General features: G+C 42.3%; 1 protein-coding gene across 3 annotated transcripts in view; it reads left to right on the forward strand.

The window, feature by feature from the left end:
- grk5l (G protein-coupled receptor kinase 5 like) overlaps positions 1-19,928 on the forward strand; it is a 64,642-nt gene extending 44,714 nt beyond the window's left edge. For 2 of the 3 annotated variants that reach the window (XM_084055749.1, XM_084055748.1), the window contains 13 exons: positions 5,812-5,889; positions 7,279-7,376; positions 8,376-8,468; positions 10,643-10,706; positions 12,240-12,380; positions 13,316-13,506; positions 14,277-14,314; positions 14,522-14,611; positions 15,506-15,714; positions 16,279-16,416; positions 17,379-17,516; positions 17,816-17,947; positions 18,791-19,928. In XM_084055749.1, the coding sequence (XP_083911875.1) occupies positions 5,812-5,889; positions 7,279-7,376; positions 8,376-8,468; positions 10,643-10,706; positions 12,240-12,380; positions 13,316-13,506; positions 14,277-14,314; positions 14,522-14,611; positions 15,506-15,714; positions 16,279-16,416; positions 17,379-17,516; positions 17,816-17,947; positions 18,791-18,874 (1,494 nt within the window). In that variant the 3' untranslated portion in view covers positions 18,875-19,928. The remainder of the gene's footprint in view (positions 1-5,811; positions 5,890-7,278; positions 7,377-8,375; positions 8,469-10,642; positions 10,707-12,239; positions 12,381-13,315; positions 13,507-14,276; positions 14,315-14,521; positions 14,612-15,505; positions 15,715-16,278; positions 16,417-17,378; positions 17,517-17,815; positions 17,948-18,790) is intronic. The other variant, XM_084055750.1, reaches the window with a different exon arrangement.
- Positions 19,929-25,932: the final 6,004 nt, after the last annotated feature.

Raw genomic sequence — 25,932 nt, forward strand, 5'->3', positions numbered from 1 at the left:
AGGGAGGAGCCGAATAAGTGACAAAGCCCTGAACCAGGAAGTGTACGGAACGCACTATAGAGTCTATGAGCGTTTTGTCACTATTTCCACTTTACATGAACCACGTGACCGACGATGTTTTCTGCCCCCCTCATTGACGCAACTCTCCAATATAAGGCTCTGGTGTAGATGTGATGACTGGGGGTCATGTGTCGCTGAATAGACCCCCCCCCCCCCCCCCCCCCCGCTGTGCGTCTAGACAGAATGCCTCCCACATGACTTGTCCTCAGCGTTTAAAGCCATGCCCAGAATATCTTTTTGTAGCCATGGTGGTGTGTCCGGATAGAAAGACGCCATTGTTTTCCCACGTAACCCCCTTCCCCCCCCCCCCCCCCCCCCCCCCCTGTGGCCTCCATCACTCCCTCATTCTCTCTCTGTGGTTGGGTGACACCCCCCCACCCCCCACACCCACCCATCATCAAGCTAACAAACGCATCGCCATGGCTATTTTCGCTAGCCTCGTAAACCCCCCCCCCCCCCGGAAATCACATTGCGATTGAATTAACCCATTTAGATCGGGAACGCATCCGTTTAGATTTCTTTGTCTATTAAACAACCGCGCTATGAGCTTGTAGATCTGCTATTTTGGAAAAATCTTGAAAGTTTGTGCAAATCTTTGAATATACATATTTTTTAAAGCGAACATTTGTAAAATATTTTTGTTCCAGGGAGGGACCCCCCAGGCCAGAAGTAAAGATTTGAGTTACAAATGTTCGCTTAAAAAAATACATATATTCAAAGATTTGCTCAAATTTGCACGATTTTTCAAAAATAGCAGATCTACAAGCTCATATCGCGGCACTCGGTGCCGCGCTATGAGCTTGTAGATCTGCTATTTTTGAATAGCCCAAAGAAATCTGAAAAATGACACGGATGCGTTCCCGGTCTTAATGGGTTAAATGCAAATGCATGCCATTTCCGGTGGCGGTGGTTTTTACGAGGCTATATTTTGGCTACTTGTCATACGAATAAGTGTTATCCTCTCTGTTGGGTGGAAACCTCACATGTCCAAAACTGTTACTTTTCAGGATTCAAAATCATCAAAAGTAGCAGATCTACAAGCTCAAAGAGCTTGTAGATCTGCTACTTTTGATGCTTTTGTGTGACGCTGTACTATGATCAAGTAGAGCGTTCATTTACAAAAAAAAACACCAAAAGTTAATTTACAGAGATAAGAGGTGTCTGCCTGACAACAGCGATACAGGTCTTAATAATCAGTCTAAGCGTAACCACTTAAGGCCTGGTTTCCACACAGCTGTGTGTTCTGGCCGTACAGTACGTCTGTTTATTCCATCCGTTTATATGGGAACCTCCATCAGTGTTTGCCAAACTCCTTCCGATATTCGCCTCCAGTAATAACTTTTTTTAGGGATTTGGGAGAGACTTGCATTGCTTTGTGTTGGAGAGGAAACAAGCAGAAGACGCAGTGTCATTCACTTCAGTTGCTTGACTGTGTTAATAATAACATTCTATTAACAATTAACCAGACTTATTTCTGGCTGTGTGGTCCCAGTGCCAGGATCTCTCGATTTTCTTACCTTTTTGAAGTAGTCACAGAATATTTATCTCCAGTATGATCGATCCCCTGATGGTTGCTAATCACGGACGGGTTCACTGTGCTTCCGTGAAGAAAAAAAAATGTCATTGCGATTCCCGTGCGCTTGTTATAGCTAGTTGAAAATAACATGTTTCGCTCAAAAATACATAGTAAAACACAGGAGCAGAGATTCAGAATATGTCCCTAATATTTTAAACGGGTTAGCGAATGGAGCAGTAAATCTTTGGATCGCGTTATCTCCTGGTTCTTTGTATTTTTATTTTTAAGAGAGTGGGCTTACAAAAAACAGACGTCAAAAGACGTCATTGGCAGGGAATTAGTTAATGGAGCGCTTTTCAATGCAATGGTACACACACACACACTTCTTTACATCCTATATTAAAGGCGGACCACGACCACGTCACTCTGACTCAGATCTAACCATAAACAAACCTGATACGCCAAATAAAAGCATGTCACTGTGATTCATTAGTCATGTGATGACTGGAAGAGCCTTTTACAGTTCAGAATGTGACAAAAAGTGAAAATGTTTTGTGCAGGAACCCAGGTCAGATCGGCGGTGTGACGTAGGTGTGACGTAGGTGTGACGTAGGTGTGACGTAGGTGTGAGGGCCCAACTCTAGTGTTCAAAAATAGCAGATGTACAAGCTCACAGCACGGCACAAAGTGATGCACTGTGAGCTTGTATATCTGCTATTTTTGAACATTTGAACACCCGACAGTGATGATATGTACCTATACAGTATGTGATGAACCATTTAAGCCTCATATACAGTATATGTCAAAACTAATAGTGGAAAACAGCCTGACTGCAAGCGATATAATGTGTTGTGAGCTTGGGGCGTAAATGTAAAATCATTCATTGTAAATTTCTACAGCATTTCTAGTGTTATGTTAGTTTATGTCTTTCTCCTATAATGTCATCATGGACAACATAAGGACACCAGGTTGAAAGTAGAGAAGAGTCAGTTTGACCTACACTGACCCCTAGTGACGTTTAGAGATGATTGAACAAAGTTGCAGCGTCTTTCTTCACTGACTGAGACTAGAAGACCAAAACTGTTACTGTTCAGGATTCAAATTAACCCATTTAGCCCGGGAAATAATCTGTGTCATTTTTACATTTCTTTGGGCTATTCAAAAATAGCAGATCTACAAGCTCATTGCGCGGCACCGAGTGCCCCGCAATGAGCTTGTAGATCTGCTATTTTTGAAAAGCCAAAGTATAAAATAATGGTTAAAGTGGTCAAAATGTAAAATGACACAGATGCGTTCCTCTGGTCTGAATGGGTTAAAAAGAGGAAAAATGTGAAACTATAGGATCACAGGTAAACCAAGAACCTACAGTAGCATTATGTCTGAATAACCTACTATGAAACTCTGAATGAAACCATGAGCATGTGGATGTGTGTCAGTGTGTTGTGACTTCAGTAGAGGCTCAATGAAACATGCTTTATATTTATATCGGCAGTGGCTCAGGGGTAGAGTGGCCGGGTAGAGTGAATTGGAAACCGCAAGGTTCCCAGTTCGATCCCGGGCTGGGGGGCTCCCCTAGAGTTAAGGCCTTTGCAGACAGGGTGCGATTTTCTGCACGGAAAAAACGGACAACATAATTTTTTAAATGAACACATGGTTCTCAATCACCTCATGCACACCCCATGCGGCGAGGCGATGCGATGCGTTTTCTTTTTTTCAATCGAACCCAGTTCGATTCGTGCGTCTTTTCGCATGAACCCCTAATTGCTCCTGATGAGCAGGTTGGTGCCTTACATGGTTTCCTCCGCCATCGGTGTATGAATGTGTGTGTGAATGTAATGCACAATCTATGTAAAGCGCTTTGGATAAAAGCGCTTTATAAATGCAACATTTATATCAACAATGTGGCCAACACTGTTTGTTCAGCGCTGCTACTAAAGCTAATAGCTAATAAGTGTGTGTGTGTGTGTGTGTGTGTGTGTGTGTGTGTGTGTGTGTGTGTGTGTGTGTGTGTGTGTGTGTGTGTGTGTGTGTGTGTGTGTGTGTGTGTGTGTGTGTTGGATCCCCTCTGCTTCCAAAAGGCCGAAGGGGCGTCTCCTTTTCCCTTTGGCTAACCCCCCCCCCCCCCCCCCCCCGAGGAGAGTGTGCGCGCGTGCGTGTGTGTGTGTACTTTCTCCTCAACCTGTGATAGCCTGAGTAAATCAACGGTTGCATCGCTTTCTCTCACTCTTAGTCACACACACGCACACACACACACACACACACACACACACACACACACACACACACACACACACACACACACACATCTCTGTGGAGTCAGTTAAACCTCCTCCTCTCCATGTGTACCAATGTGTTGTTGTTTTTTTAAACAAAAAGAACACTGGTGCATTTGAAAACTGTGTGTGTGTGTGTGTGTGTGTGTGTGTGTGTGTGTGTGTGTGTGTGTGTGTGTGTGTGTGTGTGTGTGTGTGTGTGTGTGTGTGTGTGTGTGTGTGTGTGTGTGTGTGTGTGTGTGTGTGTGTGTGTGTGCGCGTGCGTGCGTGCATGTGAGATGGAAAGCTGGTGACGCTGGTGTGACACGCTGGGACACTCCAGGACCTCTCGGAATCCCGCCGTGTTGACTGTGAGGTTGCCAGGCAACCATAGGGTCACATTGTGTCCCATTGATAGAGAGAGACTGGTGTCAGAACCTCACTCTGTTTATGTAACTGGATGGACCTTAATGGACTTTTATATTACACTTAAACACTTCATGATGTTACTGTGCATTATGATGGCACCCATTTCTTAGAAACCTGTACGGCTACACATTTGATCCACAAATGTGATATTTTTATGTGCGTGTTAGGCCTGTCTCAATTATTACGTAATCGCGTAATTGCAATTATTTTAGATCCTGGGTGCCCAAAAGGTAGATCGCGATCTACCAGTAGATCACAAAGGCTGTGCACGTAGACCACATGACATGCCCTTTAAAAAATAATAATTCAAATATAAAATAAAATATTATGAACAAAAATCACAAAATTCCACCTCTTTTTGGCATCAAGCCTTAATTCAAGTGGCAGATGCCAAAAAGAGGTGGAATTTTGTGTCCCTTCTTGATGTCAATAAATCAATTACCTTAATTATTAAGGTAACTTGATTTATTGACATCAAGAGAAGGGCCTGTCGGCTCCCTTCATGGCTTCTATGGCAGACAAACCCACAATGCAATGTTTTGTTTTCAAGAGTGTTAAGCACAAACGTTCATACTTACAAACTTACAAAGTTTACATAAACATATGTGAGGCAAAGAACCCGAAAACCTACCACTTCCATACAGAATGGGAGGAAGACTTTTTTTCCCCCACTATTTCCCATTCCAAGTGCATTAGTGTATATGTATCGCCAGCCGCTATTCCAAAGCCCCCACGGGGGTACATTTGTTCAGTAATAAATTAAATCTTCATCATAAGAGTCATAGTGGCCATCCATCATTCTGCTTTATTATGTGTTAAATATTACTGAGGGTTTATTTATTTATTCTTTTGTATTTTGATGTATTTATCATAATGTCGTTCTGATGAAGCTTTTGACTTGAACTACCTGCCAACTAGCAGTAGAAACAAGGAACCTGAATGTAATGTCTTGCATGCAGTGGTGGAAAAAGTACTCAGATATTTTACTTAAGTAAAAGTATCAATACTGCAATTTAGAAATAGTCTGTAAAAGTCCGGAATTAAAAATTTACTTGAGTAAAAGTACAAAGTATTGGTATCAAAATGTACTTAAAGTACAGTACCAAAAGTAAAAGTGCTAAAATGTTTGAAAATAGCCGATCTATAAGCTCACAACGCGTCGCGATGCGACGCGTTGTGAGCTTTTAGATCTGCTATTTTCAAATGGCCTATGTATAAAATACTTCAGTAAATGTACTTAGTTACTTTACACCACTGCTTGCATGCGCACGCATATCGCTTCAACGTTGCACATCAGCTGAAGCCAACATGCTCCATCTTTGATCGTCTGTAGGAATGAAATGGAAGTGATAGAGTACCTCAGATAAACACCAATTTGCCAACAACTACCATACTGTACCACCGATAATGGGCTAGACATTGATAAAGTAATGATCCCCATCATCGTCCCCAGCTGTAGACATTTCGGGCCGTGGCGCCGGGTTCAAATCTCTGGCAAAGACATGAATGTTATGAACTCCCAGCTTTAACGTGTGACTCGTTGTGTCGTTTCAGGAAGACTACGAGGTCCAACCTGACGAGAAGAGGAAGAGTCGAGGAGACCAGATCATCAAGACCTTTCTCTCTAAAGAGGTAAGGCGTCCAAAACCCTTCCTTTATTATTATTGTTATTCCAATTAAAATAGTGAAAATAGCCGATCTACAAGCTCACAACGTCAGCTTGAAGATCTGCTATTTTAACAGTTTTTGTGCAATGCCGTACTATGATTAAGTAGGGCATTAACACTACAGTCAAGAACCTGGGGGTTATTATTGATTCTGAATTGAATTTTAATACACATACAGTATTACTCATGTTATCAAGATTGCCTTCTTCCATCTGAGAAATATTGCACAAATTAGAGCCTATCTGTCGTTGGACGATGCATAAACGTTGATCCACGCTTTTGTGTTCTCTCAACTCGATTACTGTAATGCAGTTTTTTCTGGCATGCCAAAGAAAACAACCGACAGACTACAACTAGTTCAAAATGCGGCAGCCAGAGTTTTAACTAAAACTAAGATGAGAGAACATATTACTCCAGTTTTAGCAGCACTACATTGGCTCCCGGTTGTTTTTAGGATTGCTTTTAAAATTCTTTTACTTGTTTATAAAGCTCTCAATGGTCTGGCACCTTCCTACCTCTATGACCTCCTCCCTAAATACGTTCCAAACCGCCCCCTCAGGTCTTCTAGTGCAGGCCTACTTGAAGTGCCTGAAATGTCATATAAAAAACACGGTGAAGCAGCTTTCTGCTTCTATGGTCCGACGGCTTGGAATAAACTCCCATTACACATAAGACAGGCACCCTCTGTGGACAGCTTTAAAGCACAGCTCAAGACATATTTCTTCACTCTTGCTTTTAGTTGATTTTTTCTCTTCTAAATCTCTGTGTTGTTATTCATGTCTTTATTGTTTTGCTCACTGCCTCACTGCCTGTTATGTATTGTTTTAGCCATTAATTTTATGCCAGTGTTTTTTGCCACTGTTTTTTATTGTGTATTTTATACATTTTTTCTTTGTTTTGTTCTGTAAAGCACTTGTCACAGCTGCATTTATGTCATGAAAGGTGCTATATAAATAAAGTTTATTCTTATTATTATTATTATTATTAATTTACCAAAAAACATAAACGGTTGAATAATGTGAGATGTGAGGTTTCTGCCCGACAACTGCCCGAGATGATAACATTGTGTTAATGCTTAATGACAATCTCCATAATGCATGTACTGAAGGACATGGCAACACAATGCAAGCACACAGCTAATGAAGATTGAACAAAGTTTACGAGTTTGTTCTGCCTATTCCTCATTAGAGAGGAAGTCAATAGATATGTAATACAAAACTCTGTGTGTGTGTGTGTGTGTGTGTGTGTGTGTGTGTGTGTGTGTGTGTGTGTGTGTGTGTGTGTGTGTGTGTGTGTGTGTGTGTGTGTGTGTGTGTGTGTGTGTGTGTGTGTGTGTGTGTGTGTGTGTGTGTAGTCCTCAGAGTGTGTGCCGGTAGCAGAGGTCTATGCAGACCAGTGCAGAGACAACCTGGAACTCAGTCCCTGTAAGGAGATCTTCAGCGACTGTCGAACGTGAGCCGACCATCCATCATACTTTATATCCTACCATCCATCATACTTTCCGTCTTTAAGTGACAATTAGAGCTGACAGATCATCTTTTAGTTTATAACGAGGGTACACTGAGTCATAATCTGTCATCTGGACTTTACCAACTATGTGGAATTTATATTTATGCAGTATTTATATTATATTTGTTATTAGTGTCTATATGTCATCTGAAAGGGACTACTCCATGAATTTTAACTTTTTCTTCTTTTTTGTGTGTTTTTGGTCTCTCCTACCTCTCTTCTATCCCCAAAAATACCCCAGTTTGAACACTCAGGCTTTCACAGCAAATCTGGGGTTTTCTGTAAATTGGTCTAAAAACAGGCCAAACTGATTTGTTCTCCCTGCCTACGTAGGCAGGGGGAACAATTCCTCACGTTTTTCAGTTCCAACCAAAAAAAAAAAAGAAAAAAAACTTTTTTTTTTTAAATAGCGCCCCGTGCCAAACAGGACAATGTGGTATTGCTGGTGAAAGTGCTTTATAAGCCAGAGAGAAGTTAGTTGGAATGAGTATATCTGAGGCTTGATTTAGGCTCAAACCTTTTGAAACACGTTTGAGGGACATAAACAATATGATATTAAATATTATTATTATTTTTTTTTAATTCATGGTGTAGACCCTTTAAACAAAAGGGTTTATAGTGAGAACTTTCTAAAGCTGAAGCTTGTATAATTGTATTTCGTTTTGTGTGTAAACCTACTACGGCATGACCGCACGACCAGCAACGCCGGGGTCATTCAGACCACTTCAATGGACTGAGTGTTGTTGTTTCTGTTTGGAACAGGGCCCTCCATGCCTACCTGAGTGTTAATGTTTGTGTTTGGAACAGGGCCCTCCATGCCTACCTGAGTGTTGTTGTTTGTGTTTGGAACAGGGCCCTCCATGCCTACCTGAGTGTTAATGTTTGTGTTTGGAACAGGGCCCTCCATGCCTACCTGAGTGTTAATGTTTGTGTTTGGAACAGGGCCCTCCATGCCTACCTGAGTGAAGCTCCGTTCCTGGACTACCAGAACAGCATGTACTTTGATCGCTTCCTACAGTGGAAGATATTGGAGAGGTAAAGTAGGCCTTTATACACTATTACATACAGTATGGTAGGCCTGTATACACCTATTACATACTGTATGGTAGGCCTGTATACACCTATTACATACAGTACATGGTGGCACTGGCAGAGTCACGTTTTGGGCAGATTCACGTTTTGGCCTACAGTAAGTTATAGGCCAAAATGTGAATCTGCCTGTTACAGCGCCACCATGAGGCTGATTTGAAAAATGTATGGTGGCATTTCTTCCTTGGCCTAGTGGGGATGTGGGTACAAAGTTTCACGGAAATCGGAGGCTGCGTTCATGACTATTTACCAATGGATAGAATGACCCCGCCCCCCAGTTAAAAATCACTAAATCATTAAAAAAAACGATAGAAAGTAATACATGATTTTTTAATTATTATCATTACAAACTAATAAAATAACCCTTGTTGTAAAATGGTCCAATTGGTTTAATTTCACACTCTCAAGAGTTAAAGATCTATAAGGGTCCATTTGGTTACAAACTCTCCATCATTTAGTTGGGGACCACCTGGAACCCCCTCAAGGACCACGGGTGGTCCCCAGACCACTGGTGGAGAACCACTGATCTATACGATTACGAACATTGGGGAGGAAACCATTCTGGGATAAAAAAGCTAAACCAAGAAACCAGTGTGTGTAATGCAGTGGTTCTCAAACTTTTTGGGCTCAGGTCACCCGTGTAAATAACTTTATCATCCACGGCACCCCTGAATGACATTGTTCATTTCTAGAACCTTATGTCATATTACGCTACGTAAATATGTGAAACTTTCCCTCTAAGATCCAGTAAGTCTTGCGGAAAACTTGAGAGAATATCAGTGTCCATTAGGACAGAACGTTTTTACTTGGCGTTTAACCACTTAAACCCCAGCATCCCTATTCTGTGGGGAGCATTATCCAAAAATAGCCGATCTACAAGCTCACAACGCGTCACAACGTGACGCTTTGTGAGCTTGTAAATCTGCTATTTTTGGCGAAGAGACGTGTACTGTAGAATAAAAAAAAACACCAAGAACAGTGCAACACACATCCGTTTTACTTTGATTGATTGATGTACTTTATTTAGTAAGACATGAGAATAACAGTACATGGAAGTACAAATTCACAATACAAGGTCTACTAAACTGGAAGACTCATTAAGCACTGAGCTTGTTTAAGATGAGATCCCCACGCACACACATCATGATGACATATAAGAGACAGACAGATATACACACTACTATACAGAACGTCATACTATCAGCTTACAGGTTACTGGTATGAAGAGTGAGAAATATGTACAAAAGAAGAAGGAGAGGGGGGGGGGGGGGTAGGTTAGGTTAGGACTTAGACAGGGGCCATTTTCCAATTGCAGCCTCCTGAAGGTGTATCTTTAGGGCAGTTTTGAAAGAGAGTAGGGTTTTACACTCCTTTACTCCTTTTGGCAGGGCGTTCCACATTTTTGATGAATAGCATGAGAACGAGTTACTTCCCTTTTGTTGAGCCAAAAAAGGGTTGGACAAGGTTTGTGGAGCTGCCTCTGGTATTGTGATCGTGGACATCATTAACATTTTGGAAGTGTTTTGACAAATACAGGGGGATCCCAATGTTGTGGTGTATTTTGTGTATCTTGTGGTGTACTAAGTCTAGAGTGATCTAAGTGGTTAAACTGAAGTGACATTGATACATTCCAAATATTATCAAAGTATTCTGCGGCACCCCTGGACTTGCGTCACGGCACCTTAGGGTGCCACGGCACCCACTTTGAGAAACCCTGGTGTAATGAATGTATGGTTGATGTACTGTACTGCCATACATGTGTGCATGTCAAAGCACTACAGGACATTGTGTGTGTGTGTGTGTGTGTGTGTGTGTGTGTGTGTGTGTGTGTGTGTGTGTGTGTGTGTGTGTGTGTGTGTGTGTGTGTGTGTGTGTATCTGGAGAGTGTAGCGGCTGTATCAGAGATCTTTATCCTGTCTGTACAGGAAACCGCCCTCATGGCGGTATTGAGTTTTGCAGATAATGTCTTTGTGCCGATCGATAGGATACTGACGTGTGTGTGTGTGTGTGTGTGTGTGTATGTATGTATCAGTGTATCTGTGTGTGTATGTATGTATCAGTGTATCTGTGTGTGTGTGTGTGTGTGTGCTAACGTCTTTCTCTGCTCTGTGCTCTGTCAGACAGCCCGTCACTAAGGACACGTTCAGACAGTACAGAGTGCTGGGAAAGGGAGGCTTTGGAGAGGTAAGACATGATGATGATGAAGATGATGATGACCATTAGGGGAGCAACAGTTAATCCACCTAATTGAAAGAATTATCAAGAATTTAACAAAATAGTAGAATAATAATCAATCCCGTTTTGGGCGTTACATTATAGGCGAAAAGCTTATAGAAATGTCCAAAAAACATTTAAATAAGCCGATCTACAAGTTCACACTTGAGTTTGTAGATTGACTGTTTTTACCATTAAATCGTCAAAATAGTCGATATACTACTACTTTACAACTAACAAAGTATGAAATAACCCTTAAGTGATTCATTGATTGGTTGATGTATTAAAAGAATACATACATGTATACGTATATAAACACGCTCCTCCATTATTAGATTAATCAAAACTGTGATCTATGGAATAATCAATAGTTGCAGCCCTGGAAAACTGGACAGTCCACAGCTCCACACCAAGGGGCAAGTCTTAGATATTTACGATGAGGCCGACACGGAAGCTTATAAATGGCCAGAGTGGCGCTGTTTTACCCTGCGCCGACCTGCGGTGTCAGAAAGAATTTATTTTAACGCAAGTGAATGTTTTTTTTTGACAAACTTTAGACTAGATTTTCTTACTGTAATAAAAATTGTCATAAATTCTATATGCTTCCAGTCGCTAGTTTAAAGTCTCCTTTCAATCATATAATCGATAAAGTAGGCTATTCTCTAGGAGGGGCGGGATGATTTGATTGACAAGCTACACAACCAATAGCATTCATTCCCCGCCCCCGCTCTTGATTGACAAGCTACCCAACCAATAATGGTCTGGTCTCATTCTGCAGGATATGACGCGATATGACGCGATATTGAAAGATGGCGGACCTACAGTCTTGGAACAATCGGCTTCATTTTCCGTCTGTAGAAAGCAGCGGAGTGGCTTTGTCCATCTCATTTATACAGTCTATGCTCCACACCCAGAAGCAGAGCCACGACTGATTGCCATTTCCATAGCCACGCAACGCTATTGTCACAGTCCCTCCGGCATATGGGATATGAACGGCAGACGGAGGGCCGTCCCTAAAACTGGACAGAGTGACAACAGGCCACATGAAGGCCACGAGCGGAGATCATTGAACTTATCCAATATGTTCTATTCTAAATATGAAATAGATAACAAGAGTACCGAAGTCCTGATGTCATAGATCATGTAAGAACTGTGTTCCAAAAAGAACTTTAGGGTCCCCCCAGTTGAGAACAATGCTCCGTGGGATAGCATCTGAGGTGTTTATAAGCCTTATTTTCTAAACTGGTGGGTCAAACTGCACAACCAATATGTCAATGTGTAGCTATGATTCCCTGCTTTCATATGACATGAAAATAATTCAATGACTGTCTGTTCTGTTCATGGCGGTGGGTCACAAATAAACAAATCACCCTGTGGTGATTCTGTCAGCTATGTGACTGTGTCGTTATGATATTGAGTTACATTTGATAACGTGTGTGTGTGTGTGTGTGTGTGTGTGTGTGTGTGTGTGTGTGTGTGTGTGTGTGTGTGTGTGTGTGTCAGGTGTGTGCCTGTCAGGTCAGAGCGACGGGGAAGATGTACGCCTGTAAGAAGCTGGAGAAGAAGAGGATCAAGAAGAGGAAAGGAGAGTCCATGGCTCTGAACGAGAAGCAGATCCTAGAGAAGGTCAACAGCAGATTTGTTGTGAGTTTAAGAGTTCAACAGGAAGTGGACTTTTATTTTTTAGGGTGAATTTGATGCTTAAAAAGAAAAAGTACTAGAAGGTCCTGGGTTCGATTCCCGCATGGGATGCTGTGGGCGCTCGGGGCGTGTTCTCTCCTCCGCGTCATCAGTGCCCATACCCTAGGTGGGGTTGGCGAAAGGGCCTTTCTGTGTGGAGTTTGCATGTTCTCCCCGTGTTCCCTAGGGTAGGTACCCTCACAAAAACATGTAGTAGTCCTGTTCACTATACTGCCTCCCCCTGGTCAGCCAGGGCGCCTGATGGAGGGGAAAGGAACTGGTTGGAATAACATGTTCCTTCCACGCGCTACGTCCAACCAGGGAAACTCCCCCCTGTCAGGTGACAAGAAGGTCAGTTGGCTCTCATGCATTGAAGGAGGCATGAGCTCGGCCCTGGCCTCCCTATGTTGGCAGAGGGAAGGTAGTGCCCAGGATTACATAGACAATTGGCACTGGGTGTAAAAAATGGGGTTACAAAATCGTGGGATAAAAATTAAAGAAAAAAAAGAAAGAAAAAGTACAACATACACTAAAGCAGTGGTTCTCAAACCTTTTCATGTCAAGGACCCCCAAATTAATATAAATTTGGCCGCGGACTCCCATCTGAAAATATTTTTGACACAGTTTTGTGCCACTCCCAGAACAGAAGATTTGTGTTTAAAAAGATTCAAAATTATTCAACACATTATTAGCAGATCTACAAGCTCACAGCACGTCACTTCGTGTCGTACTGCAAGCTTGTATATTTGCTATTTTTGAACATTTCTTAAAAATCTTGAAAGTATTTGGAAAACTTTTGAATCTTTTTAAACATAAACGATTATATATATATATTAAAACATCTGGGGTATAGAACAGGAAGGTTGCGTAGTGCAGCTTTAACATGCCCCTCCCCCCAGGTGAGCTTGGCGTACGCCTATGAGACTAAAGACGCTCTGTGTCTGGTCCTCACCATCATGAACGGAGGAGACCTGAAGTTCCACATCTACAGCATGGGAACGCCGGGCTTTGAGAAGGACCGAGTCCAGTTCTACGCTGCTCAGATCTGCTGTGGACTCAACCACCTGCACAGAGAGAACATAGTGTACAGGTATGTAGATCTATAGAACCATAGGGTACAGGTATGTACTGTAGATCTGTAGAACCATAGGGTACAGGTATGTACTGTAGATCTGTAGAACCATAGGGTACAGGTATGTACTGTAGATCTGTAGAACCATAGGGTACAGGTATGTACTGTAGATCTGTAGAACCATAGGGTACAGAGGTATGTAGATCTGTAGAACCATAGACTCCATAGTGTACAGGTAAGGAGTATTATGTAGCAAAAAATAGTCCATCTATGTGAGTTTGTAGATCGGCTTTTTAATGTAGAGCAGAAGCCACTAGTATATGAGCTGGCTAACCAAGCATACTGTAGGGTTTAAGAGGTTGAACATTGCTGCGGTCGGCCAAAAGTAAACCGTGAAGCCATTGTGGGATCGGGCTATAATGGACAGAAAACCAGTGGGGGGGGGGGGCCTCTGTGGTCCCAAGACCACAGAGGGCTTTTTCTTTTGCTGCCCCAACCTCTGGGGAATGCACTCCCCATTACTATCAGAGAAGCCCCCCCCCCACCCTCCAAACCTTTCAAACCGCTCTCAAAACCCACCTCTTCTATATGGCTTTACCCAGCTAACTCCACATCCCATTAGCCTTTTCTTAGTGCTTTTCCTTATAAAGTAGATTTTCTTAAGTTGTTTCACCCCCCCCCCCATGTAAAGCGTCTTTGGGTACTTAGAAAAGCGCTATATCAATTTGAGATATTATTATTATCATTATCATTAAAAACACTCACACTCACCCCTCTGTTAATTCCAGGGACCTGAAACCAGAGAACATCCTCTTAGATGACAACGGTGAGTTCAACATCTGTCTGCTGTCCTGCTCTTTAGTGACTCACATTTACTGGAGTACATGTTGTGTTGTACAGTATCTGTTATCATGTTAATAATACTATATTTAGAAATAACACTCCTGTTGAATCCTGACGTTCAGATGTTGAGATGAAATGTGACAGAATAGTGTTGTTTGTGTCTGACTTGTGCCCTTTGCTGTGCTTGTAGGACACATCCGCATCTCAGACCTGGGTCTGGCCATCAAAGTGCCTGAAGGAGAACCTATCAGAGGCAGAGTGGGGACTGTTGGCTACATGGGTGAGACAGGATGTTTTACTGTTGACTCCCCGGACCCCGGTCCCCAGTAAAATTAGTTAATCACAATCATTTTAACCACTTTAACCATTATTTTATACTTTGGCTATTCAAAAATAGCAGATATCCAAGCTCATAGCGTGGCACCGAGTGCCGCGCTATGAGCTTGTATATCTGCTATTTTTGAAAAATCTCTGGCACAGAATATTTTTTAGCTGGGGGTCTGCAGCCAAATACATATCATTTTGGGGGTCCTTGACATGAAAAGGTTGGGTGAGACATGTGTTGGATGTGTGTTGGAGTGAGAATACAGTATCATGTGTGTATTCTAGTGGTCCTCAAACTTTTTCATGTCAAGGACCCCTGAGGGTCCCCGGACCCCACTTTGAGAACCAATGCTCTATCAGCGGTTCTCAAACTATGGGTCGCGACCCAAAGTAGGGTCGCGGGAAGGTGCCGTTGGGGTTGTGCGTTGGCAATTATTTTTTTTCAAGAAACAGTAAAAAAAAAAAAGAGGGGAAAAAAGTGAGGTCGTCCCGGCGAAGAGGACGACCACCCTTGCATGTTCATAAACGATTTACTTAGGACCTATGTTCAATATGAGCGGATGGTACAAATACATGGACCACAGGTCCATTTGGTTCCATCTGTACCCTCGCGGATTTAAATTTCTTTAAATCGTGATGTAACATTTACCGAGCGGCTCGCGCATAATATGGGGTCGTGGTATGAAAACGTTTGAGAACGCCTGCTCTAGTTGCTCCACAGATTTTATTGGAACCTTTTTCCTTTTCATTCAGTGAATGTCAAAGGTCAAAAAAGACGCTAAAAGGGCAAATCTTTTATGAACTATGACCTGTACATGTACGGTCCATGACTCTTCTTCTCTTGTCTCAGCTCCTGAGGTGATCAACAACGAGAAGTACGGTATGAGTCCAGACTGGTGGGGTCTGGGCTGTCTGGTCTACGAGATGACCGCCGGACGCTCGCCGTTCCGCGCACGCAAGGAGCGAGTGAAGAGGGAGGAGGTGGAGAAGAGAGTCCAGGAGGGACAGGAGGAGTACAACGACAAGTTTACTGAAGACACCAAGGCCATCTGTAGAGTGGTGAGGAGGAGGGAGGGAGGGAGGGAAGAATGAATGTATTTGATGCTGTAATAATTGATCAATCTGAATAGAATAGAATTTAACAGAATAAAAATGAATTAAATAGAACAGAATATAATATAATTAGACCCTCCAGAAAAACGTGCTTATACGATTATACACATAATATGTTATTATGCGCATAATTATGCCGGGTCACTTTTTTTCAAAAATGTTTTTCTTGAGGGTCTTTGGAATAGAATAGATTCAGAAAACTCTTGTCTCACACATTTTAACTTTTATGTTTCTTCTGTAAAAGTAATGCCACAGTTCATCATACTACAGTGTCACACAAAAGTAGCATAAATAGCTGATCTACAAGCTCTAAACGCATCGCATCGCGATGCGTTTAGAGCTTGTAGTTCTGCTATTTATTTAAATGTTTTAATCCTGAAAAGTAATAACAGTTTTGGACATGTGAGGTTTTCACCTGACGGTGACGATAGAAAAGCTAACATGGTAATAAGGTCTTAACGAAGCTTCTCCTTTCCTCTGGGACCCCCGTCCGTCCGTCCGTCGGTCCAGCTGCTGACCAAAGACCCCAAGCAGAGGCTGGGCTGTGGGGCGGACGGAGCGGCCGACGTGAAGGCTCACTGTTTCTTCAAGAACATCAACTTCAAGAGGCTGGAGGCCGGCATCATGGACCCTTCCTTTGTCCCTGATGTGAGTTTGAACCCCCCTAAACCACTGCAAACCTGTTTGGGGGCATGATGACATTCAATAGGCTGAGAATATCAGAAATTGTCCAAAGTAACGGGACTCCCGTAGCTTTGAAGTGTTCCACAGGTTGTTCTTCCAAGTGATGCTGCTGACGATGGCTTCATCGATTTAGTTTGACAGCAGCACTATCACCAGTGTTTGTTTGTTTGTTTACACAGACATTATCGGGGTAACTCTAAGGAACCCCTAGGGGTCCTGGACCCTCTGTTGAAGACACATGACAAAGTATATAGTTCTTAAGTGGAAGCATCAGGGTTGGTCCATGATTAAACCAGCTGTGACATCTTGTCTTGTTTAGATGCAATCTGGGAACCCATTTGGTAAAAAAAAAAATTCTTCTTTTGGGTGCGTTCGGAAATTACGCACCGGAGCACACTCGCCTATTAGTTTGTATTGGCCAGTGCGCTCAGTGCTGTATTTTCGAACGCACCCTCCGTGTAGTAACGGTAACTCCTCCCCTTTCTTAGTCCACTTCCTCCCGGGTGCTTCTGTGTTTATTCCTACTAACAACAACACTACATGCTTAGGGCAGTGGTGCTGACTGGAGAGAATAGTTTAGATGTAATTCCTCTGCAGCAGCCCCAGGCGGTCTACTGTAAAACACAATGCATACTACAGCCCAACAGTGGGCGGGGTCAGAACTTTAGTCGGTTGTTGTTCAGTGCCTCCGAGATGTTGTGACTACCAGAACTACTGTGATTGGTCAGATGTTCCACATCACACAAAAGCAGCAAATGTAGCATATCTACAAGCTCGAAACCACATTTTGAGCTTGTAGATCTGCTACTTTTGAATTTGAATCCTGAAAATTAACAGTTTTGGACATTCTACATGACAGAGACGATATATTGTTGTTGTTGTTTTTTAATTCATGTTGTTGTTTGTGTGGTCTCTCTCTCTCTCAGCCCCGGGCGGTCTACTGTAAGGACGTTCTGGACATAGAACAGTTCTCTACAGTCAAAGGAGTCAATCTGGACCAAACTGACAACGACTTCTACACCAAGTTCACCACCGGCTGTGTGTCCATCCCATGGCAGACTGAGGTGTGTGTGTGTGTGTGTGTGTGTGTGTGTGTGTGTGTGTGTGTGTGTGTGTGTGTGTGTGTGTGTGTGTGTGTGTGTGTGTGTGTGTGTGTGTGTGTGTGTGTGTGTGTGTGTGTGTGTACTCTGCTTATTCTGATCTCATACTTGTCAATCGGATAATCTCTGGATAAGTGCTAAATGCCTGAATTGTAAAGTCTCTCTTTGTCTCTCTCTCTCTGTGTGTGTGTGTGTGTCTGTCTCTCTCTCCGTCTCTTTCTCTCTCTCCGTCTCTTTCTCTCTCTCTCTCTCTCTCTCTCTAGATGATAGAGACAGAGTGTTTCAGTGATCTGAACCTGTTTGGACCTCAGGGGACCAGACCTCCAGACCTGGACTGGAACCAGCCCCCCGAGCCCCCCCGACGAAGCCTGCTGGACAGAATCTTCAGGAGGCATGTAAGAAAAAACACACGCACGCACGCACAGTGTAAATATGAACAGCTGTATTCCTGGCCTTTAAATAGTGGTTACTCTGCTTATAACACTGTGTAATGTGTAATGTCTGTAATGACAGTTATAAGAACTCATAAAGCTTCATAACAATATAATGAAGTATGAAGTAAAAATGCATTATAGTCAGCTTTTAGCAGGTGTTATTACAGTTGCGATCATATTTGAACTATTTTAAAATGTTTGTCAAAATAACTTTTAGTATAACTTTTAATAACATTTGGCAAGTATAGTAAATACAAGTACCAGTGGCGGAGCGTCCGGGTAGGCCAGGTAGGCGGCCGCCTACGGGCCCGGGACTCCGGGGGCCCGGGCCGTCAGATCACATGGACCTTTATTTTATTAGAATTAGACGCACTTTGCTCCGCCTCTCCGCGGCCGCCTCTCAGCAACTTTCCCAGAGATTCACCAGCTTACATGGAACTGCAAATATATTCCAGGCAATTCACCCCAATGCACTGTAGGAAGCTCACCCTAACCCTAAAACCCAAATAAAGTAACACAACAACAAACACAATCCGCCCGAAACCCGTAAATTTTGGCGCGAGCGCACGGGCTGGACACGCACGCACGCGAGCGTGTGCGCAGGGGGGGCCTGATCATTGTGCCGTGCCTACCGGCCCGGCTTTCAGTTGTTCCGCCACTGACAAGTACACACACACACACACACACACACACACACACACACACACACACAGTAACACCCATCTCTCTCTCTCTCTCTCTCTCTCTCTCTCTCTCTCTCTCTCTCTCTCTCTATCTCTCTCTCTCTCTCTCTCTCTCTCTCAGCACCCAGAGGTGTCCATCGGTCACAGCCGCCTGCAGTCTTCCAGTGTGAACTCGGTGGACTCCATGTCCAACTCTGCCCCCTAGTGGTGACAGAAGACGGTGTGCCGCCACACACACACACACACACACACACACACAGTTATAAAGGGAAGACGCTCCGAGGGGGGCGGGGCTTCCCTGCTGCTGCTGAGTGGTCTTTACAGAGAGCCGATAGGCTGGACAGCAGCCAATGAATGGACAGCTCTGTCTGACGGCCTCAAAACGGTCAACCAATAGGAACGGAGAACACTGTCCTACAAACCAGCCCCCTGAGAGAGAGAGAGGGAGATAGAGAGACACCTGGGCATTGGTAGTGGACCTGGCTCTTTGATTGACCTGAACGCAGAGACGTTTTAAGATGTTTTTTTTGTTCATAAACTTTTCTTCACCCTCAGGATCGCTGGACTATAGTGACAAGAACACACAGAGCCACTGACTTTAAAATGACACGGAACCGAGAAAACAAAACGAAACAAAAGAGAAAGGAAAAAAAAAATACAAGCTAATATTCAGGGGAAAAGACCACCACGGAGAATAGAAGATAAACGGGGTCTTTGTGGAAAATGTGTTTTTTTTATTTTATTTTTTATGTTGTTAGTTAGAATTCCTCGTTCATTCATAATTCATAGTTTCCATGTCCTGCTGTATTTATTGGCATCTCTTCTTGACTCGCAAATCTTACACCGCGTTTATATGTATATTTCATAGTACGACGGTGTCACTTGACGAGAAAGAACCGACTTTTTTCAAGCGATACCGTCGTGCTACGGTATCGCCATTCCCATCTCTCTCTCCATCCATATTCAATATGTCATCCTTTATAATAATCTTTTTCATAATCTTCTCCCCTCCTGCCTCAGAAAGACGTGAACAGGGTTTTGTCACGTTTTACTTGACCGTTCATTGTCACACGAAGTATTGCGATTTTACAGTAATTGTGTTTTTGTCGTTGAACATTGGATCACAATACAGTAAATACAAATTACATTTATGTTTGGCTCTTAACCCATTAAGACCTGAGGCCATTCTTAAAAACGTTTTCTAAATCCTTTTTGGGAAAAAAATCAACAACAAATTTTTTTTCAAGATTTTTCAAAAATAGCAGATCTACAAGCTCATAGCTATGAGCAGATCTACAAGCTCATAGCTATGAGCTTGTAGATCTGCTATTTTTGAATAGCCCAAAGAAATCTAAAGTGACACAGATGCGTTCCAGGTCTTAATGGGTTCAACAAAACTTGCCCCGGGGCAGATAGGACACAAATAACATTAAATATACAAAGACATGTAAAGCTTTCTGCATTCAAAATGTTTTAAAATAGTGGACATGGCCGATCCACAAGCTCGCTGTGAGCTTGTAGATCTGCTGTTTCTGCTATATTTGGAAGATGTTTTTCCAATGTATGAAAAAAAGAATCAACATGGAAGCTATTATGACGATTATGTAAAAAATAGTAGTTGATTATGTATTCATTGTGACATGTCTGGACGTATGTCAGCTCGCCAACCTCCACACAGATGTACATTGCCTTGCGTTGCGTTCACTCAGGCCAAAGATACAGGTTAAGGGACGCGATAGCGCTTCGTTGCGCGCCGGGGTCGCTCAGCGAAAATAGCAGATCTTTAAGCTGCAACGACAGCTTGTAGATCGCCTATTTTCGGCGTGCGCCACACTGGCGCTCAATCACATTAACCCTTCATGTGACAACCGTTGTCATTCATGTTGCCATCGTTTTAAATAGGATCAACGACCGATCCATTTTATAATAACATTCTCTCTAAGTATGAGCCTGTAGACATATCACATTGCTTAAGGGACACACACACACACACACACACACATAGAATTGTGATAATCGTGCTGTTTTATTTTCATCGCATGGACAAATCTGATTATGGAGCGCTGTGTTCCTCCTGGCCCCTGCATCTGCATACCTCATTCTCATCGCCGACGTTTGACCAGTCATTTCTGTACCGTTCGTTCTGCGTGGAAACGCGTCACACGCCCCCCCGCCTTCTTCCACCTCACTTCATCTGTAGAGTATGGAACCCTGATTGAGACGCTGGTACAGAAATCCCTTCAGTTTCAGGTTCGGTGCTAAAGTGTGTCGCGTAAAGCCAGAGAACTATTCCACAATCTTTTCAAATCTCTGAATGCTATGTAGAGTCTGGAACTATACGCCTCCTTAATGCTATACATAGAGTCTGGAACTATACGCCGAGAACGGACGCCGTTTCATTCTGTTTGTCATTTCCGTTCACGAAAACATATTTTAAAACATATTTTTATGAATTCCCCATTTCTGATAAGCAGCAAGCTATAGACGTTATGCCTCGACTCTTTAGATTTACAGTAGGACGGTCAGGACACGTTTTACGCGACCGCAACAGACGAAACGGAAGTGGTGGGAGAGAGAGGCGGGACATGTCCGCTTCACTCCCGGATTGGTTTCCCAGAGCTTCCTTTGCACAGACTGTATGACTGACAGACGGACAGACAGACGAACAGATAGACAGACAGACGGAAGCGTTTGAACATTGTGGGAGCCAACGGTCTGGTCTAGTACGTTCCCCCTAGTGGAGAGGAGAGGAGCAACGTGTGTGCACTCAGCTCAGCTAGCTAGAAAACTAGAAAAAGGACACAGAAAAAAAAAAGTTGCACAATATAAAATGTCATGCTGTTTCTTTGCCAAATGATTTCTCTTTTTTTTTTTTTTACTTTAAATATGTTTGACCTCTGACCTTTAAGGCACATCACTGTATCAAACTATTGTCACACGGACGCTTTTCTTTTTTTTTCTTGTTTTTTTTTACATTTTCAGACGCGTCTGACATGGATTGATCAGTTTGGAACACATTCTTCCTCACGTTCTTTATTTCCAGCTCCATAATATTGCTGCATATCAGTTGTTGTCGGGCGGAAACCTCGGATCTCCGTATTTCAAACTTTTTAATGTGTTTCTTTTGTAAATGAATGCCCTTATACTTCATCATACAAGGCTGTCGCACAAGACTAGTGAAAATAGCAGATCTACAAGATCACAACGCAACGTGTGAATCGCGACCACGTTGTGAACTTGTAAAGCGACTATTTTCACCGTTTTAAAGCGTTTTTTTAAATAATGATAAAATACCAGGTTTTTATCCACCCGACAAGCAACGATATCTGTTGTTGTCTGGGGCCCCGGGGCCCCATCGGTTCAAAACTTCTGATACCTAGCTATGCGACTGGATCAGATTTGGATGTTTGGGTAGTTCAAAACCCCCCCAAAAAACTGGATTGGGGTCATTTTATGCTCCTAGAGTTATTTCAAACATTATGTCAATAAGAAATATTAAGTCTGATTAGTCAAATAGTATATTTAACACCCAAAGGCCAAATCTGCTCCAGTAGGATATACGAATAAAACGTTTAGAACTGTTGGGGCACCAGGCTTTATCAAGCTGCAACCTTTAACCTGTTCTAGTGAATAAAATGTTATTCTGACCAACCTGTATGGACCACTGTGTTAATGTAACTGACACAACACTGTGTTAATACAACATAACTGACACAACACTGTGTTAATACAACATAACTGACACAACACTGTGTTAATACAACATAACTGACACAACACTGTGTTAATACAACATAACTGACACTACCACATAACTGATTTTGTCTCTGTGCTCTCCTGTTAAGAAATGCAGAATCTTGTGGTAGGGTAGGACCTCTACTGGATGACGAGAGGTACTGCATGAAGCTCAAAACGCATTCTGATACTAAAATGGCTTTTTTTTCTCCAGAGAGACGAATCAGGAGAAAAATCGACTTTGTTATCAACCTTCCTCTGTCCCAGCAGCAACACACTGTCACCAGATCTAGCACGAGTAATCATAGGACGTCCACTTAGGAGACCATGTGTACCGCTTGGCCTCTTGTGGCTCTTCCTAAATTAACCCAAGACCCGAGGCCGATTCTACAAATGTCTTCTAAATCCCAACAGTATTCTGGAAAAAAAAGTATGTTTCTATATCAGTGGTGCTCAAACTTTTTCATGTCAAGGACCCCCACACTCGGTGCCGTGCTATGAGCTTGTATATCTGCTATTTTTGAATAGCCAAAGTGTAAAATAATGCATTTTAAGCTCAAATCAAAAAGTGACACAGATGCGTTCCAGGTCTTAATGGGTTAATCATCTTTGCTTACAGTCTTGCAGTGAGCCTATCCATGCTGGGCTGAAGCAGAGAGGAACACACACCACACTAGGGATGGATCATGGGAGGATAATCGTTTATTATTGTGACACACATTTATCGTGAGATTGTCCTCCGTCATATCATAGGATGAATTAGCTTTAGCTGAGCTGTAAATTCAGCACCACTTAAATCCTTGATAAAACGTTCCTGTAGAGAGTGCATTTGGTACGCTCTTATTTCACTCTACACAAATCAATTTGCCAAAAATTGCAGATCTACGTTGCAACGCGTTGTGAGCTTGTAGATCAACTATTTCTTTGGCGAACGTTCCCCCCAGAATAGGGATGCTGGGTGTTCAAGTGGTTAATATAAGTAGCATTTTAAGTTATATTTTGATTATCGTGATAATATCATTAATGAATAATTGTATCATGTAATTTTCATATGTTCCCATCCCAAAATCACACACAATCACAAAGGGAACTTTTCCTATAGTACAGCAGTGCAGCCAATCAGTTGAATTCTTCTGTAAGACTGTGATTTATTTTTTCATTGTGAAGAAATTCTCTCTGGTCCATATATACTGTAATGTAATAGTTAGGCTACATTACAGTATGGAATGTAAGAGCAAATATTTTTTCCATACATTTTTTCTTTAATGTTACGTCCCTATAGCCTAGGGGGGAAAGGGATGCAACATACACTGAGAGTGAAACAGAAAATTAAATACTTAACAAAATCATATAGTACACACAGAGCAACTCAGGGAAATAAACAACCTGACAAACACAAAATAAACTTACAACAAAATCCTACTTATTCTCTACTCTAATTTAAGCTAACACAATATGACTTCGTACAAAAAGCTGGCTTCCATGGATATAACAAAATGACTTAAGGACTCAAACTACAGTAACTTAAATACTAATACAAAGAACTGGAATGTTTTTGACACATTTTACAACACAAATCCTGTACGGAGGGAGGTCACTGGGCACAACATATTTTCAGATAGAAGACCGTGTGTCCAAATACATCATAATTCGGGGTCCTTGTCCTTGACATGAACATGTTTGAGAGCCACTGCTCTAAAACAACACTAGAACAATACAGTTTGACTGATCTGCCCTATAGTTTGAGCTGGTTGCTCGTTTCTCTCGCAGAAACTGGCAACACTGATCTGCCATCCTGTCAGAGTGAGGAGGGGTCACAGGTCAAGGTCACTGCAATCTTTCTACAGGATTTATGAATTTGTCCTCTCTTTTGGGCTCCACACACACACACACACAGTGTCCTGCCCAGTGTGTTTCTGTTGACGTACACCTCACGTTGTTTCTCAGAATAATATTGTCCTTTAGATAGTGTGGCTTTTTATAGGAACCAGAGCACAAGGCTGTGAAAACATGGCCGCTGCCTTCATGCACTAAACATGTGATGAACAGAATGATGAAGCAATAACCTATAAACAGTGGTGGAAAGTAACTAAATGCATCTACTTAAAGGACGACTTCACCGCTTTTCAACCTATCTTCATATAATAGGTCCTCACTAATACTCATGATAAAATGGTACCATTTTTTTCTACTCGGTCTGTGTCTCAGAGGAGGGCTGTGGACAGTTCAGAGTCCCGTCTACCAGTGACGTCATCAATGGGGAATCCAAGCTAATAGGAACTGCAGGCTTTCTATTCCTGGAAAATTGCAATGCAATAAAAGAAGCCATTGTTCTCGTGTTAATAAAAATCTAAATAAAAAATGTGAAATCTTGTTGGGAAAAAAAATCATGCCTAACGATGATGTCACTGGTAGACGGTTTCTGGACTGTCCACAGTCCTCCTATGAGACACAGGCCGAGTAGAAAAAAATGGTAGCATTTTATCATGAGTATTAGTGAGGACCAATTATATGAAGATAGGTTGAAAAGCGGTGAAGTCGTCCTTTAAGTACTGTACTTACAGTGTAGGTAAAAGTTTGAGTTACGTTTTACTTTTTCAATACTTTTACTCATACTCCACTACATCTCAGAGGCAAATATTGTACTTTTACTCCACTACAATTATTTGAAAACTTTAGTTACTTTGCAGATATAAATTACTGTATTGTAAAACATACATCGACCATACATCGACCTTTAGCCCTATTTTATACCTAGGCTGTTTGAAAATAGCAGATCTACAAGCTCACAACGCGTCGCATTGCGACGCGCTGTGAGCTTGTAGATCGGCTATTTTCAAATATTTTAGTCTCAGAAGAGAAGATATATGTGGAAACATTTTCCAGAGTAGCAGATCTACAAGAGAAGTGCTGCAAGCTTGTAGCAAGAATACCAATGTGACATGTGGCACCTTACTCCAGAGTTTAATATATTAAATACATGAAGTTTATCTGAAGCACTCTGACAGTAACTAACATGAGATATAATCATGCCTACATGTTGTGCAGGAAACAAAGAACAAAAGATATTTAGTTTATTAAATTATTCATTTGTTATCAGAAAGGGGGGGTGTGCACATTTGGGGTGTTGGTGTTGTGTACAACTCCTAAATAGTTATAATTATAAAGAAATAATACAAATAAAAACATGCACTATTATAGAGGCATTATAAAGAAACTACCTATGATACCATGTCTGTTTTTTGTTTTGTTGTTTTTAATTATTTATTTAGCCAGGGTAGTAACTGAGCACATGTGCTCATTTTCAACACACACACACACACACACACACACACACACACACACACACACACACACACACACACACCTGTGCCCAGATGGTCATGATGTCTTGCTCAGGGACACATTTTGTCAGTCCAGTGACCTTCTGAACACCAGATGGTCTCTCTACTCTACCCACTAACTCAGGGGGTTTTCAGGCCAAGGACCCCTTAGCTAAGAGAGAGATGGAGCAGGGACCCCCCCCCC

The sequence above is a fragment of the Gymnoscopelus microlampas genome, assembly GCF_963454915.1.
Source record: "Gymnoscopelus microlampas genome assembly, chromosome: 4".
Classification (NCBI taxonomy): Eukaryota; Metazoa; Chordata; class Actinopteri; order Myctophiformes; family Myctophidae; genus Gymnoscopelus; species Gymnoscopelus microlampas.